This window comes from Ictidomys tridecemlineatus, chromosome 5 (assembly GCF_052094955.1).
Source record: "Ictidomys tridecemlineatus isolate mIctTri1 chromosome 5, mIctTri1.hap1, whole genome shotgun sequence".
Lineage (NCBI taxonomy): Eukaryota > Metazoa > Chordata > Mammalia > Rodentia > Sciuridae > Ictidomys > Ictidomys tridecemlineatus.
Window position 1 is genome coordinate 4,531,625 of NC_135481.1, and position 19,099 is coordinate 4,550,723.

The following is a 19,099-nucleotide window of genomic DNA, read 5'->3' on the forward strand; positions in this document are numbered from 1 at the left end:
GTTGGTTCCACAGTCTAGCTATTGTGAATTGTGCTGCTATGAACATTGATGTAGCTGTGTCCCTGTAGTATGCTCTTTTTAGGTCTAATAAAGTTTTAAATGTACGTATCATATCAATAAAATGTTAAATTAACCATTTTTTAATTAATTTGTTAAAATTTGCACTTCAGAAGAATTTATTTCTGCTTCTTACAATGGCAGATTACAAGGTTTCTGATGAACTCTTTCCTGAGGAGCAATGTAAAAGATGGACAAAACATTTCTGTTGAAAACCATTAGAAAACAAAAATTCAAGAGACCTGAATCCCCAAAGAAGGGGGAGGTATAGAGAGGGTGATGCCAGGACTTCCTTGTACTTTTATCTTAATTCATTTGTAGATTCTAAATTGGAATCTGAAAAGCAGGACCAGGAAGTGGAAGAGAATGGCTGAGAGGCAGAGAAGCAGAGTGGAGTTTTCAGGGCCTCGTGGGAGATTTAAAAGGGGGGCTAGGAAGGTAAAAAGCAGGTCTATCTGTTGAAAGCATTGTTACATAAGAACTTATTACATAACAGTAGCTAAACCATCTCCTCTTCCCGGTTATCTTCCAATTAGCAGATCCCGCCAGCATAATTATGTGGACGTCTGGTTGGGATAGAGAAATAATGACTTCAGGTGTCCCCAAGGAAAACAGGGAGCAAGTTCCCACATGCTGTGAAATCGTCCCCAGAAGGAATTTCCTTATCGGTTAAAGATACAGAAAATATATTTATATATTTAATCATAAAATATTGAAAACTTTCTCCTGAATTCAGAAAAGAGATAGGAATGCCTTGTCCTGACTACTCACCCATAGGAGAAATGGAATAAGAAAATAACATTGGCAAGAAAGAAACTTTTAAAATGCCATCATTTGTAAATGGCATATTTATGTAGAAAATCCAAGAGTTCATTCAGATACATTATCAGAATTACTCATTAAATCTAGCAAAGTTGCTATATAAAAGGTCAACAAAAAAATCAATTACTTTTCTTGACATCAGTAATAATTAGAAGAGGAAAGTTTGGAAGGATAATATTTGCAATAACTTCAAAGAACACCAAATTATTAGAAATAAATTTCATGAAAGGTATGTGTTTTAGTCAGCTTTCTGTCCCTGTGACAAAATACATGGCATAAACAACTTAAAAAGTAAAAAGATTTTTGTCTGTCTTACATGTTCAGATGGTTCTCTTGGCCTGTAGTGAGGCAGTACCTCATGGCAGAAGGGCCTGCTGGAGGAAAGCTACTCACTCACTCCATGGTGGTCAGAATGCAGAGCGATAGAGAGGCCAGAAACAAAATATACCCTTCAAGCCCACCCCCACCACCACCACCACCACTACCTGCTTCCTCCAACTAGATCCACCTCCTAGTTTTCACCACCTCCCAATAGCATCACCAGCTGGTGATAAAGCCTTCAACACATGGGTCTTTGGGGAACACTCCAGACCCAGACTATAATGAAATGTAAGATCTCTCCACAAAAAAAAAAACCTTACCAGTCATTACTCAGAAAAATTAAAGAAAGCCTAAATAAAGGAAGCAATATATAATGCTCATGCACTTAATTCTTCCTAAATTTATTTGTAATTTCAATAGAATTCCAATCAAAATCACAGCAGGTATTTTGGTGAAAATTAATAAAGAATATTTAAAATTTATACATGACATTTATTTATGAAAATGTAAAAGGCAAATAAATAGTCAAGACAACCTTGAGAAAGAAGGATTCTTCAGCAAATCAAGAATCATTATAAAGCTACAATAATTAGAACAAGGATATTATATGGTAGAAACATATATCAATAACAAAATGGTTCCGAAATAGAAAATACAGTCTTTTTAAGAAAAAGTCAACCAAACACTAGTGAAATTTTAAAAAGTTACCTTGACTCCTACTCACACCATATACATAAACAATTCTGGGTGGATCATGCCACCAAACACAAAAGGTAAAAAGAAAAATAAACAGTATCTATAAGATATTGAGAAACTATGTTTTTGATTTCTTACTAAGAAAAAAAATTCACAAATTGGATTGCATTATAATTAGGAACTTGTGTTATATTCAAATATGTCTTTAAAAGAGTAACAAGGCAATCATAAAGCAGATAAGATAAACCATGTATCAAGAGAGGATTTGGATGCAGAGCACTTGGAGAAGTTCTGCAAGTTAGAACAGAAAAGACAATAATAGGAGAACGGACAAAAGGCTTGAACAGACACTTTACAGAAAAGGATGTGCTCAACGTCATTAGTCATCAGGAAAATGCAAATTAAAACCACCGTGAAGAATCATTACCCATCCACCAGAATGTCAGGAAGTCTATTAACAAAACACTAACAACACCACACGGCCCTGAGGATGCAGAACAAGTGGAATCTCATATTCTGCCAGTGGGATTGTGTAGTGTGGGAGTTGAATGAGATCACTCTCTTTTTTAGTCTTTTCCTTCACAAGATCACTCTCTTTTTTAGTCTTTTCCTTCAAGGGGCGAGGGTGCAGGATAGCAAGTTTAAGGAGTTACCCTTTTATATCTATTTCTAGGATTTACTATCTCTTGCCCCTTACGGCAATGGCATCTAAACCTGAAAGAGCAACTTGAAGTAGACAGGGGAAGGTGGAAGAGGTTCTGTGCGTTGAAAATGCTGGGGACCTTGCTTTATTCCATATGTGCCACTGATTCCACCTGAGACATGCTCTTTTGTGTCTGTGCCTTAATGCAGAATAGAGACACACACTTCTTAACTCTTCTTCCAGATCTGTATGACGATCAGATGTTGAGCCCTACTGACTTAATATTTAAAAACTGAACCTTTTGTATAGATGTATGGTATGCGTAGAGAAAATGATACATGGCTTGGTGGATTTTCACAAACATCTCACTACCCAGAAGCCCAGTTTCCTCTATCATGCCTTCTGGAAGCCACTGACTTCCTAACACCATGGATTCATTTCCTCTGTTTGAACTTCTGAGTGGAAGGATACCCTGTGATTTTTGTATGACTGTGGGTCTTACTTGGCTCAACACTGTATTCATGAGACTCATTGACAGAAATGGCACAGGACCCTGTGCAGCCTGTTCATCCTACCGGTGTGGGGATGGGCAGTGCCTAAGGATTATCTCCAAGCTTAAATTGCTCCTTGGAGAGGCAGCGATAATATGACTGCACATTGATCGGCACACCTTTCCTCTCACAGAGCTACAAAAGGCTGTCCATCAGACTGTCACTTGGTTGTCTTCTCCACTAGGAGAGAAGGGGAGGTGGAGGGAGATCTAATCTAAGTCATGGACCGAGTTAACAGATGACAGGCAGTGCAGAGTATGTGCTGGGCATTTTGCCAAGGACTGAGAAGTAAAGTTGAGCAATGTGTGGCCTTTGCTTTCTAGGATCATGCCTCTCATGGAGAGGACAAACAGATGAACAAATTCTTACCAGATCCTAGTTAAAATGAGTGGAATCAGCAGATTAATTCAGAGCCTGTCTGAAGAATTAGTGAGCTCTCCTCCCTGGCTGCTTGGCAGAGCGGGGCTCAAGGCAAAGGCTGGGATGCAGTTAGCCAAGGCATGGTGCACTCTCCACATCTTGGTCCCCATAAAACCAGCAGGTCTGAAAGAACCTCCTGTTCTCATCCCATGGGGCTCCACCCCACTGGAAATCCCAGTGCAGAGGACCTAGAAGAGGGCTTGAACTCAATCATTGATCCAAATAATGGTAAGTAGCTACAGAAGAAATGGACATCTCCAGCTTAAACAGCGTTTCCAGAACAGTGGTTGCCAGCAGGTGGAGAGAGAAGGCAAAGTTTTCAGGCACAGCACAACTGTTATCTCAAACCTATTCAAGTCAGAACTCTGACCTGCACCGAGAAAATAAAGTCTCTGTTTTAGGTTATGGAAAATATAATTAGTACTTCATCAGCCAAATTCTTCAAATTGAAAATATTTGAGAAATAAATCCCTTACATACATAGAAGATTTCTACTGCTCATTTAAAAACAAACCCAAACTTATACTGTAAAAGACCTTACCTAAAGGATTATTGTCATTTGGGGAGGGGACTCTTGCCGTAAAGAAACAGATCTGACTAACAGATCTACAAACATCTCCAAGGGCAGGAAAGAAAGGATTTAGGGGAAAGGAAGTTCTGTATTTTCAAGCCCAGAGCCTTGCACAAATTAGACAAGCACTCTACGACTAAGCTAGATCCCAAGCCTGAAGGAACAAGGTGTTGGGGAGAAATGTGGATTGATGTCATGATTTCACAGTTGAGCAGGAAATGTTCTTGGATGGGGATGAAGGAGGGTGATTCTGCATCCGAGGAAGGGAAAGAGCCAAACTACAGTTTGGTTAAGTCAAGTCAGTGGACACTTTGCCCAAATTAATAGGTGGAGGCAAGTGCAGCTCACCATTTCCAAGGATCTGGTATTAAACCAGGTAAACAAGTGGTCAGCTTGGTTCTTATCTAAACTACATGGAAAAGCTGATTCATTGCAGTAATCTCTTTCCTGGGAAACAGAAGGGTGGGTGGGACAGGTGGGCAGCTCCTTAACCATTACTGTTTGCAGGAGCACAGATCAGGGAAAGTATATCATGGTCTCTATAAATTGTTTCAAATTACTTGTATTTAAATGTGTCATCTGAATTGTTCTGAATACCATATTGCTCATTACTGTTATGTGATTAATATTAAGCATCATGCAAAACAACTCAGAGCAAAAACAGAAGCTTCTTAACCAAGCTGCTTTTTCCAAGGGACCTGACAGATAGACAATGATTTAAACGTTTTGCTCTGGACTCTCCCTTTGCTGAAAGGGATGGTTTTAAGAAACACCACCTTCATGACTTATCTGGGCTGTTGAAGATATGCCTGCGCTTGGAGGCAGGTGATGGGTTCTGGTCACCAACACACACTCAGTATCCACTAAGAGAAAAGCACCGTGTTGGGCCTGGGGAGAGGTGATAGAAGAGAGCACGCAGGTTGCCTACCTGAGCTCAAGATGGTGAAGGCAGGAGAGCACCCAACATTTCCAACGCAGAGAGGGGATGCTGACCTCTTGGGCTACAGATTGCTAGTTAAAGATCATGCTCAACTGTCGTACAGCATGAAGCTGACAAATTACACAGCAGCCATGAAGCCGTGAAACCAAAAAAAGATGCCTGGGGAAAGGTCAATCTTCAACACATTGGTCCAAACATCAAACCAGACTAGACTGAACTGCACATGGGCAGGAGCACAGAGCCCTGTGGAAGGAAGCTGACCACATCTAACCCCAAGGGTCCCACCCCAGACTGCACCCAGAGAGAAGGAAGTGACAGGATGACCTGGTGGAGACCAAGACGACCATGTCCAATGGATGACGCAGGACCCAGCAGGTGCCTTTAAAGCTTTCCATACATCATCTGCAGAGGAAAGCAGGACAAAACAGAGAGGACAGGCAAGAGAGCAAAACAGAGAACTGTTCGAATCTAATGGGCTTCTAATCTGGCTTTGCCACCAAAAGAATCCTTTCAGGCATATAACACTCTCTGTAGACATATAATGAATTCTGCGATGATGGATTAGTTCATAGACAATTTTATGAGGGTCTTACCAAATGCAAAGCCCTTTGAGAAGTCTGTCTAGATTAAAGAGCCTGTTGGCACACATGGTTGCAGCCTCAAGGAGTGATAGAGGTAGAAGAAAACGATGAAATATTCAATGTGTAATGAAAGCCCCCGGGGGAGGGGGTGGCGGGGGGGGGGGGCAAAGGCTGTCTCCTGCTTCTCCTGTACATACCTCATGAGGCTGTGAATTAGATTAGGCACTTAATTAGAAAGTTCTTTTTAAATTCTTTCACAGCATAAAATGCCATCAGGGTAGACATTCTGAAAGGCTCCCTTGGTTGTCTCTGCAGGTCTGTGTCTTCTGCTACCTATTACTGCTTATCTCTCAGCAGGCACGGGCCGGGGTTGGAGTGTCCTGGTACCCAGCACATGGCAGCATCTTTATCAAAGGCTTCTGAAGGGGAAGCAGACTATCCCACCAACTGGGGCTACATTCCAGCACACCTGCCCAGCATTAGCAAAGGAATTCAGTACAACATAAATGCCCCTCTGTCCAGAATTGCACTGTTGATGGCTACAGAAAGTAAAGTGAGGGACAGTGACATTTGGCCATGCTTCTGAGAAAGGGGCAGGGGCAGGGGCAGGTTTTATTCCAGTCAACTTCAGATTGCCATGTGGAGGGTCAGCTAGAATTCTAAAAAACATATGCTTCTCAGTGGCCATGTTCCCTGTTTTCTGAGCACCCGCAGCAGAGCATCCCTCAATCTTTCAGCCAGAGTTTCAGCTTCTGCTCCCCCTCATCTCACCATGAAGCTTATTCTAGAGCAACACCAGTGTACTGTGGCACTCCTGAACATGAATCGTTTCGGGTCATACACGGCCCACACAAGTGTGAGATTCAGAAATATAATAGGGGCCCAAGAGACCAGTACTTGGTGAGGTCAGCCACTAAATTCCTGCTGTCCATAGGCCAGGAGCCTCAGTATGATACAGAAAGTGCATTTCATCAAAACTCTGTTTTCCAGGCACAACTTATATCCTGTTAGCACCAGCAAAGGAATCCCATCAGCCACCTAGGGGAAAGAGGTTGACTCCCCAGACTCCGGCACACCAGCTGCCTGGAGACACTGCAGTCCCCAACCCTCACCTGGTCCAGCCAGAGCACACTGCAGACCATCACATCCAGCCGTGTCTCGGCTTCTGGTCTTTAGAAGCTTCTTCCCTCTAACAGATGTTTCCCTAAAATCTATTTCCCTCTGTGAAAGTTCTCATTGATTTGCTACCACTGCAGGATCCAAAAAAAAAAAAAAAGAGTATGAGAAAGAAATTAAAGGTCAGCAAAGATCAGTCTCCCTGCAACTGGCAGGACCTGTTCATGTAGAACCTGTGCCCCTTATTTTAGTGCTCCTTTTACCAAAGAAATGCTAGTGATTACAGGCAAAACAATTAAAGACAATGAGTAAGATGTGGTCATTCTATGGCCCCCTATCCCCTTCCCCTGGCCATCCAAAACTGTTTGCATTGCTCAGGGTGGGGCTGGGAGGAAGACAGTAGCCTTTTAATAAATTGATTAATTCATTAAAATAAGGCATGAAAAGGAGCAGCAGAATTTAAAGTTGTCCCTCAGTATCTTCAGGAGATTTGCTCTGGGACTCTGAACAGACACTCAAATCCTGGATGATCAAGCCCCTTATATAAAATGACATAGTATTTGCCTATTACATACATATATCCCCCCATACTTTAAATTATCTCTAGGTTACTTATAATAATCTATACCCACATAAGTGCTATGTAAATGGTTGTTATGCTGAATTATTTAAGGAATAATGACAAGGGAAAAAAGAGTCTATACATGTTCAGTACAGACAGTTTTTTTCTTAATAGTTTCAATCCTCGGTTGGTTAAATCGGTGGTTGTGGAAACTGCAGATAAGGAAGGCTGACATAAGCAAAGGCAGGCTTTGTGGGAATTTTACATTGAACCTGACGACTGGTGTGTTATTCAGCTCTCTGACACTGTGACAAAATACCTGAGATAACAACTTAAGGACAAAATGATTATTCTTGATGCACTATGGCAGAGATTTCCATCTGTGGACACCCCTGGCTCACTGTCTGTGGGCCTGTAATGAGGCAGTACATCATGAAGGGAGAGCTTAGAAGCTGCTTACCCCATGGCAAGTGAGAGGTGGAAGAGGGAGAGAGGAAGGGGATGGGGCCCCAATATCCCCTTCAAGAACGTATCCCCAAGTACCTAATGTCTTTTAGGCCCCAGCTCTTAAAGGCTCCACCACCTCCTAATAGAACAGGCTCTGTTCCTGGTGTGAGGAATGCCTGCTCTGTAGGTCATTTTTTATAGAAATAACTCTGCCATAATATTCTGCCTCACCATTGGCCCAACAGTGATGAAGCCAGCAAACTACCACAGACTGAAACCATTAACCAAAGTAAATCTTTTTCCTTTTAAGTTGCTTATCTCTGGTAATTTGTCATACTGACACAAAGCTGACTAACACACTGAGCCACTGAATCATCAAATTGGACATACACATTGATCTTTGGCTATGAAGTTTGTCAGACCAGAACTATCTGAATAGGTCTAGAAGATATACACAAATTGCAGTAGGAAGTAACTCAAATCCCTGAGTGGCTGATTCTGCAGCTTTTCCACCTCTCTCCTTCATCCCACACCCATGGATGGCCCCATATCCAAAGTATACCCCAATAATGTGAGTTCAAGCAGAACAGAATCCTCATGTAGAACAGAGGGGCAGATACACCCTCATCTGAATTCTCATGGTAACTTCAGACTATGAAAGTGTGTTCTCATGGTCCCTGTGACTTTTAGAGTTTGTGATCAGGGGTCAGGAAAACTACAAGGACCACTGGCTTATGAGAGTCCAACTGCCTAACAAAGCCATGAGTTGTTCCTCCAATGTTGTCTTAAAATCATCATGAAACAGGATTTCACATGCATTGGATTTTTTCCCTTACGAATTCTGGAGAAAGGATCAGGAGGGAGTATGGACAAGCTTTTGTCACCTCCAAATGACAGGAAAGCCGTTGACAATTTCAATGTCTCCTTTATTCAGAAGTGAGCCTTTCCTTGGCTGAGGAGCAAAAACAGTGGATGGAGCTGAGTATCTTCCATCTGTCCTTCCATCCTGGTCTTCCTGCTCTTAGTCCAAATACGCTGACCTGTATGGACAGTGTTAACACTTCCTTTTGCCCTCTGGCTTCCGGTTGCTTCAGCCAATGTGAGAACTGAGAGAAGTCACAGGGAGGGAAGGAGAAGACTCTCAATTCCCACAGCTTCCTGTCTACACAGAAGGCAATGGCTCCAGTTACCTCACCAGGTCCCTATGGGCCCCAATGTGAAAGGTTCTACTGTCCTCTGGCATTGCCATGCTGAGAACCAAGCTTCCAGCACGTGAACCCTTGGGGGACACCCTCAAGGTTACCTGAGTAAAAAGCCAGAAACATGGATGTATGAGAGAGAGAGAGAGAGACCTGAGATGAAGGACTCAAAATGCAGGTACTAGGGACCACGATTAGGGTGTGATAGAGAGATCGAATACAAGGAAGTTGGTGCGAGTCACAGAAATCAAATATTTGCTTGTTAGGGAAGTCTGAAGGGGTATGAGGAGTAAGAGGGGAGAAATGAGACATGAGCTAAGGCCTTGGAATGAGAAGGGACAACTGAAGGGTTGCGGAGAGGCAGGAGGTGGAGAGAAGGGCTCGAGTTTTTAAAGGAGAGAGGCACTGAAAGAACAGACGTGACCTGGAGGCAGCACAAGGTGCAAGGGAGACATCAGTGTCACCTCTAGGCAGAAAACATGTAGGACAGAGGGGGACACAATGCCTTTAGTGAAAGGGTGTCAGGGTATCTAAGCTTCCAAGAGGCCAAGTAAAGAGGACACGGAGCTGGGAAGCGCTTCCCTGCACTGACAAACATGGTGGGGCAGGGGGGTCTTCTACAGAGCGCAAGGTCAGTGGCACACAGATGGATCCGTGGGGTGTCATCTGAGACCACATTTTAAAATAAGAACAGGTTTTGCTGTTTTTTGTTTTGTTTTGTTTGTTTATTTTTTGGTGGTGCTGGGAATTGAACAGAGGACCTTATGCATGCAAGGCAAACACTCTACCAACTGAGCTATATCCCTGGGCCAAGGACCTGAACAGACACTTCTTAGAAGAGGATATACAATCAATCAACAAATATATGAAAAAAATTCTCATCACCTCTAGCAATGAGAGAAATGCAAATCAAAACTACTCTAACATTTCATCTCACTCCAGTCAGAACGACAGCTATCATGAAGACAAACAACAATAAGTGTTGGCGAGAATGTAGGGAAAAAGGTTCACTCATATATTGCTGGTGGGACTGCAAATTGGTGCAGCCAATATGGAAAGCAGTATGGAGAATCCTTGGAAATCTGGGAATGGAACCACCATTTGACCCAGCTACCCCTCTCCTTGGACTATACCCAAAGGACTTAAAAACAGCATATTACAGGGACACAGCCACATCAATGTTTATAGCAGCACAGTTCACAATAGCTAAACTGTGGAGCCAACCTAGATGCCCTTCAGTGGATGAATGGATAAAAAAAATGTGGCATATATACACAATGGAATTTTACTCTGCAATAAAAGAGAGTAAAATCATGGCATTTGCAGGTAAATGGATGACGTTGGAGAAGATAATGCTAAGTGAAGTTAGCCAATCCCAAAAAAACAAATGCCGAATGTTTTCTCTGATATAAGGAGGCTGACTCATAGTGGGGTAGGGAGGGGGAACATGGGAGGAATAGATGAATTCTAGATAGGGCAGAGGGGTGGGAGGATAAGGGAGGGGGCAGAGGATTAGCAATCATGGTGAAATGTGATGATAGACATCATCATCCAAAGTACATGTATAAAGACACAAATTGGGTGTCAACATACTTTATATACAGAGATATGAAAAACTGTGGTATATATGTGTAATAAGAATTGTAGTGCATTCTGCTGTCATTTTTTTAAATCAATAAAAAAATGAAAGAACAGGCTTTACATGTCACCTTTGCTGTCAAGGAATTCAAAGATGACTCATGAATCCAGACAGTACATTCTCATAAAGTCTCCCTACCTTTTAGAACGGATGCAGATTGCCCTTCACAAGTGCATACTCTTGCCCATGCCTGGGGGGTGTCAGCTACAGAAATGGAACTAAAAAGGTCTCCTACTTCCCAGTTTTTAGTGCAATCAGCATCTTAAACTTTTTTTTGATGTTAGACATGTTCTACAATTGTTACTTCTGAGCAGAGTTCCCAGTAAACATTTCCATCTCAAGTTTTTGTGCACAGACAACCAAAAATGAAAGAAGAGGTCTTCCTCTTGGGCCCAGCCATGGCATTGATGAAGGAGAGCAGAGCAGACCTAAGCTAAAGCACTCTCTCAGCTAAAGAGGCTCTCTCTGCCTCTCTTCTCATTATTTCAGACTCAAATGGAATGGTCCAGAAAGGAACCACATCTAATAAACATTGACTGAAACATCAGAGTCCCACGGGAAGGAGTTAGCTGAGTATATCAACCACACTTCTTTGTGATTGATGGAAATAGCATGCCTGACTTTCAAAGTGGAAAATTATTACTCTTGGCTGGTAGATATGTAAATTGTTATTTAAAAGACACTTATGATCTTCTGCAAGTCAAATTTCTAGACTTTTAAATGATAACTTAAACACTCCAGAGAAGAATGTAAATGGAGAAAATGAAAATGTAACATAATGTAAACTACTTAAAACCCAAGAAACTAATAAATTCCAAAAACCTTTTGTCAAGGAACACTTTATTTTTTAAAAAATAGATGAAATGTTTCCTTACAAGTGGTATGCTTTTTTTTTTCCCAGAAAGAATCTATATTCAGGGGCACACCATTTGAATGCTGATTATTTTAACATGAAAATTTAATACATAAAGAAAAACTGTCTTTAGTTTCAGGAGAAGTGACAATTGAATAGCACAAGCTATTTTGAGTAGATTTGTGCCTTTTTCTACACAGGATAGCTAGAAGTGTTTTTGAAACATACATATTTTCCAGTAGGGGACTCTTGGGTAAGTTATCTTGTGTTGCCTATACTTTTGTCCCCCTGCCAACCCCATCTCAGGGAGAAATAGCATAAAGAGAACACCATGATTTTCCAGCATTCATTCAATCAAGAGTGTGTGTGAATGCCAAAGGTCCGTTCCAGCACATCTCCATACAGCACCATTCCAGGATAAGCCTTTTCTTCTCCAAAGAGTGGTCCTGGGGTAGTTTTTTGTCAGATGTTGGTGATGGACCAGGTATCCCTTAATCTTCCTTTGATGGATACCTATTCATTCCATCCCACTACAACATGAGCAACAAGGAGATAACACATCCCAACAGTGCAGGACACCACCATCATCGGGAAGCCCAACCTAAAATACAAAAAGAGATGGGTTATGGCATGTAGTGTCTGGTGAGAACCATGAAATGTGGACTCATTATTATTATGTTACTGCCAAAGAATATAACCATTATTATTTTTTGTTTTTAGAAATTAAACTAGTTTTAGCTTAGATGATGAAGATGCATGCTTCTATTAGCTATCTCCCGTTGTGTGCAATTTTATTTGAAACCCATCCACTTAAAATTTTTTGTCATGGATATTTGCAGCTTCAGTTTATCCATTCACAAGATTAAAGGGTCTTCTACTCACACTATCAATGTCATGTATTGGGCTACTATTTACATCTCTGCATGTTTCCTTCAGCTGTGTCAAGTTTCAATTATCCTTCTCTAGAGATTTCCTGGAGAGGCCACATTCCCATTGACTCCTGAAGCCCCTTACACTTAATGTTGGGGGAGTTTGAGAGATAGGATTGAAAGATAAGGGCTTCTCTCATCTAAGAAGGGTAAGAGAGATGAACGGTATTTCCTCCTGTATTTGGTGAGGTGTGAGATGTCTGAATAGGTATGCACCAATGTAAAACAGTCATAAGAAGATGAAAGGTCCCCTCATTGTGAGCACCCCCACCCAGCACACACATATTTCCACAAATTCTTATCTTAACTTACAAATTCTCATAGATTTCCCTTCGGTGTTTGGAATCCACACCTTGTAGCCATTGAGTAATGTTGCTTTGTCACTAAAGAGAGTCCCTGCAAAGCTCCTAGTTTTGATTCCAAAAGGCTTTAGTGTTCAACAGCAAGAACCTAGTATGTGATAATTATAATTATAGGGATTATGACACTCTTCATTTCCTGGCCATGGACATGAGACAAAGCTATTCAGAAAGAGCCACAGCAAGGCTCTCTCTACAAAGCTGTAATTCAACACAGGAATCACATTCATGAATGAAAGGGCTCCTTAAATCCTGGGGCAAACTTGGATATTTCAAGAAGCAATAGGATGCTCTGAGTTTCTCTTGTGAACATGTTTCTTTGATCTTGCAACCTGTACACTTGGAAAAATGAAATTATACTCCATTTGATTCAAATGTATGATATGTCAAGATCATTGTATTGTCATGAGCAACTAATTTAAAAATAAAAGTAGTTTTCAAGAAAGCTATTTAAATGTCCAGGGATTTATCCACTTTGGTTTTGTAAAGCATATTAGCAAAATGTCAGTTGTGGTCAAAAAACCAAAATCTATGGTCAACATGAGGCATCATACACACCATCAGAAGCCTCTATGGAAAAGAAACACCTTCTTTCCCCTCTGATACATTTTGTAGAATGGGTCACTGTCAAGAGAATATTGACTCTCCCAGCTGGGGCTCTGAGACACCTGGCCATGTTTCAGAAGAAAATCGACACTGCCAAGGAATAGATCCCACAGAAATCAGACCTGGCTCTTGGGGATCCCAAGCCTGGAGAAAGTTCCTCATGAACGGTTCTCCTGTGCAGAAGAAAAGGAGAGCCACTGGTTTCTCAGGGATGGCACCAGCCCTGGAAGGAGCTTCACCTAGGGATTGGTGCAAGTACTTAGGTTCCATCAGCATCACTGTCACTCCTTTCTAAGTATCTACAATATCTAAGCTCTGCATTCACATGGCACCATCACTGGCTTTATCACCTCCTGAATCTAGCATCATCACACCCACTATGCAGAGGGGATTTGAAGAAGGAAGCTGGCTTGCCCGGGACCGTTAGCTAGTTTTATATAGTGTGAAAATCTAACCTCTCTCAGGCCAGTTCTAATGTTCATATTTTTAATTATTACATACACTGCTTCCCTGTGAATATAGACAAATTATAACAATGAAGACACTCCATGAAAAACTAAATAACTGTCTGAATATCTGCCATATGCTAAGAACCACATAAACATAGATATGGATGTTTTCTATTATTTTCTAAACAAAATAAGGCATTTCATATTATCTCTTACATAGAGATGGGGGGGGGAATGAAGTTTGGACATATTAAGAAATTTAGTAAAGACCAATACCACTAAGAAGCAGAGATTACATTTTGATATTTTTCTAGCTTCAAACCATACATGCAGACCCCCAATATAGATAGGTAACAGAAAATACAATTTAACAATTCTTATTTTCAATCCTGCTTTTGTCCAAATCCCTATTTGGGGAAAGTATTGAACATCTCCATGATTCCAATTCTTTATCTATAATATGCAGTAATAATAGTACCTACTTACCAAGGTTGTTATGAGGATTGCATGTGTCCACCTGTGCCAGTTCATTAGAACATGGTCTGGCCACATCAATGAGCCCTCAGCAAATGCTAGCCCCCAGTCAGGCACCTGCCTCAGAGTGTCTGCCGACCAGAGTTTTAGTACAAAACCACAGAGTGAGAATGGAGTGCCTGTTTTTTGGATCAGAAGATGCATTTGATGGTGAAGAATTGAATAACACAAATACAGATTTACTAGAGAATAGAATATCATTGTTTAATTCTCAGAAACTATAGAACAGACTTGAATTCTGGAGAAAGATGAAATAGGTACAGTTCTTCTTGTCCTTCCCACCAGGCACAGCTAACAAGCCTGGTCATTAGATATAAGGCAAACACAAGAGGGCGCTGAAGACCTTGAAGGGGAGAGAGCAGACCCGCTGGGGACTTTGGGACCTTGAAGTATGTCCTGGCAGTGAGCTTCCCCTCCTAGGTCCCTCATGTGTGGGAAGCTCACACATGGGAAACTCAATGGACAGGAGACCCCTAAAATAAGAAAGACCTCAACAAAAGCTTGCTCTGTCTAACCAAAGGACCAGAGAAAGGTCAGCGCAGTCAGATAGAAATCTTTTTAGAGAACAGCTGCCTAGCTCCAACCAAATACCACAGGAAATTCTTTAAAAGTTGCATTCCATCCCCTGGGCAAAGGTCAAGTGGGGGAACAGAACTTTCACCTTCCCCAGGCTGTTCAGAGGCTCCCCTCCTATGAGGTGAGTGGAGAGAAATGGGAATCACGAACCCTCACTCTACCTGGAAGGGAGGAGGTCCTCTTTCCTGCACTGGGGAACTTCAGAAGAGACCAAGAGGGAAGCCCAGGGTTTTACCACCTTCCAGCATTAATAAGACCTCAGCCCACCATGTCAGCAGATCTATGGAAGTCACATGAGAAGAAAAACAATGCTCTCCTCCTCCTGGTGTTACCAGGGAAGATCTAGTGGGGGACACAGCATCCACCTCACTCAGCAATAAAACAGCTTCACTCTTCCTCTGAAATGTCAGTAGAGGTGAAAAGGGAACCTGGACTTGCAGGTGTACCTGGCAGTAACAAGATGATGAACCCTTTCCCAACAGCATGGGGTCAGAGGAAGCAGGCTAAAACGGAAGATCTAAGTAAGATACAGACATAACACCAACAACATATTTGACATCACAGAATGTTTCACCTTGAATGAAAAAAGACCATCAACAGATGTCAACAGTTAGACTGCATGAATCTTGAAACTATGTGACATGGGTTTCAAAGCAAACATTGTAAGAATTATTCATCAAACGATTACAACCGCACTTGAAACAAATGAAAAAAAAATCAAGTCTCAGAAAATAAATACAAGAAGTAAAGAAGTAAAGGAAAACCAAGTGGAAATTTTAGAAATTAAAATGAGACCAACAACAAAAAAAATATATGGCCACAATAACATTACAGAGAATATTAAACAAACAATCAGTGAACTCGAAGGCACAACAGAAATTGTTGTCCATCTGGACAACAGAGAAAAAATAAGACTGAGCTGTTAAAACAAACAAACAAACAAACTTTGAAGGACCTTGAACATGAAAAAAAAAAGAGATCTAACATTTATGTCAGGAGAACCTCAAAATGGGTGGAGAAAAAAGGAAGAGATGAAAAACTATTCAAAAAATAATGAATGAATTTTGGTAAAAGATATAAACTTGAAGATTAAAGAAGCCAAATACCACAGGAAATTCTTTAAAAGTTGCATTCCATCCCCTGGGCAAAGGTCAAGTGGGGGAACAGAACTTTCACCTTCCCCAGGCTGTTCCCTTAAAAGGACAGGACCCCCCTAAAATAAATCTATGCCCAGTTAAAACATAATCAAGCTCCTGATGTTATAGTTGAGATATGAAGTGTCCCCCAAAAGCTCATTGTGAGACAATGCAAGAAGGCTTAGACGTGAAATGATTGGGTCATGAGAGCCTTAATCCAACCAGTGCATTAATCCCCTGATAAGGATTAACTTGGTGGTAACTGAAGGCAGGTGGGGGTGTGGCTGGAGAAGGGAGGTCATTGGGGGCATGCCTTTGGGGTATATATTTTGTCCACAATCAGGAGGGTCTCTCTCTTTCTTCTTCCTGGTATGATGTCCTGAGTTACTTTTTTCCACTCCACTCTTCTGCCATGATGTTCTGCCTCGCCTTAGGCCCAGAGCAATGAACCTGGTTGTTGTTCTAAGGACTGAGACCTTAGAAACCATGAGCCCCAAAATGAACTTTTCTTCCTCTAATTTTTTTTTTTTTTGCCAGATCTTTTGGTCACAGCAGTAAAAAAGCTAACTGAAACACCTGACAACTAAAGAAAATTTTAAAAATTAAAAGTAACAAGAGATAAATTACATTTATGTATAGATAAAAACAGCACAGAGGCCTGCAGGAAGTAGAACAACATTTTTTCATTGCTGAAAGATAAGATCTAACAACACAGATTTATATATTCATCAAATACAGTCCTCAGAAATGAAGAAGTCAAGACATTCTCAGATGAAGTAAAACCAAAAGGGCAGCAGGCATACCCTAAAACAGTCGCTTAAAAGATCTTCAAACATAAAATGACAAAAGAAAGAATCTTGCAGCATCAGGAAGGAAGAACAAACTAATAAACATAAATGTGGGTAAGTACTGTCAACTTGCTTTCTCCTCTTAAATTATTAACTGTGTGGTAGTTGAAGCAAAAATTATTTCAAAATAGCTATCACCAAGGATTTTAAATATTCTACCCCAAAGAAATGATCAATGTTTAAGGTGATAGATATGGTAATCACTCCAATTTGATCATTACAAGATGTTCATGTTCATCAAAACATCATATTCTACCCTATATTTATGTACAATTATTATGTGCCAATTCAAAATAAATTTTAAACAAAACATTATGATTTTGATGTGATTCTCAAGGAATACACTGGAATACTTATAGTAATTATATTGTGAATGGATGAATATTAAGAGAAGCTAGATTTCCACACCCTCTTTGAACTGGCAAAGGGAAACATCAGTTGACTGTGTTAAGTTGCGTGTATACATAGAATAGCACCTAGAGTCACTACTAAAAAGTGTAGAGAAAAAGGTGCACTCAGAGACACTCAAGACAGAGCAGAATGGAATTCTAAGGAGTCATCCAGGAAGGCAGTAAAAATAGACAAACTAAAAAGAGAGTTAATCAACTGAAAAGAAAAATAAGATAGCAGATATAATAATCCCTAATACATCAATAATCAAATTAAATGTGATAGGTCTTAGCATGCCAATTAAAAGCAAGGCTTGCAGAGTGGACTGAAAACAATCACACAACAAAAATAAAAAAGTCCTAAATATTCAACTGTGTTCTAATTACAAGAGAATCACTTCAACTACAATGGTATGGGTTGACTCAAAACAAAAGGATGCAAAAGGAGAGACCATGAACATTAATCAGAGCACAGGAGTAGCTAGACTGATATCACATAGAGTAGATTTCAGAGCCAAGAAAAATCCCAGGGCAAAGAGAGACACAAGTTATTGATAAAACAATCAGTCTACCAAGAGATCATGGTAATCCTAAATGCTCATTCACCAAATAACTGAGCTGAAAAATGCAGGAAATAAAAACTGACAAAACCAACAAGAGAAATTACAGATGCAAAAAAGGACTTGTAGATCGACAAATCAAAAGTTTTGGATGAAGACTTCACTGTTGTCACCGCCAATGATAGAACTAGAAAGACATTCAGCAAGGATAGAGAAGAACTCAAAAGATATCCTCCAGTAACCAGACTTCACTGATATCATACATACATACACTGATACATAGGTGTATCCAAGGAGAGAAAAATGCACATTCCTTTCAGTAACCAAGAAACATTTAGCAAGGTAGATTAGACCGTGGGCCAGAAAACAAACCTTAACAGAGTTAAGACTCAAAATCATACACAGTTTGTTTTTGACCATATGCAACTAAACTAAAAAGCAATAATAGAAAGATAAAAGAGAAATTGCCCAAGAAGTTTGAATTTAAGAAGACTTCTTCTAAATAACCCATAGGGATAAGATACTGTATAAGGAAATCTTTAAAAAAAAACACATAGAACTGGAAAAAATAGAAATACATGTCATAGAGCAAATTTATAGCACTGAATGTTTACATTAGAAAAAAACCTTAAATCAATACTTTAAGTTCCCATATTAAGGAAAAAGAAAAAAATAATAGAAAAATAAACCCAAACCAAGCAGAAAGAAAGAAATACTAAAGGGAAAGGCATAAATCCATGAAATTAAAAACAAAGAAATGGTAGAGAAAAATCAATGAAACAAAGAGCTGACTTTCTATAAAGATCAATGAAACCAATCAACTTCAAGAAAGACTGACAAAGCAAAAACAGAAGAAAGACATGAATGATCAGCACTGATGAAACATGCATATCAGTACATATCCTGAGGACATCAAAGAATAAAAGAAGGAGACAGAATACAAACTGACCATGAATTTCATCACAAGAATGAAATAATCTCATTATCCTACATCTATTAAAAATTTAAATTACTAAACATCTTCTCCCTATGACCAAATTATTTCACTGGTGAATTCTATCAAACATTTAAAGAATTTCACTAATTCTACAAAGGCATTTTCAGAAAAGAGATGGAGAGGAAACATCATTTTCCAACTCATATTGTTACCTTGACCTGGTAAAGAAGATAAGCTATAGAAGAAAGCAGTGCAGTTAACATCATCCCCAGGGTGAGACGGAATGCTGACAGGGTCTCACCAATCTTATTAGCATAGTACTGAAAGCCCTAGGCAGTGTCATAAGGCAGAAGACATA

General features: G+C 40.3%; 1 protein-coding gene across 1 annotated transcript in view; it reads right to left on the reverse strand.

The window, feature by feature from the left end:
* Positions 1-11,388: 11,388 nt before the first annotated feature.
* Oca2 (OCA2 melanosomal transmembrane protein) overlaps positions 11,389-19,099 on the reverse strand; it is a 338,081-nt gene continuing 330,370 nt past the window's right edge. The window contains exon 24 of the mRNA XM_005316964.4: positions 11,389-12,019. Within this exon, the coding sequence (XP_005317021.2) occupies positions 11,932-12,019 (88 nt within the window). The 3' untranslated portion in view covers positions 11,389-11,931. The remainder of the gene's footprint in view (positions 12,020-19,099) is intronic.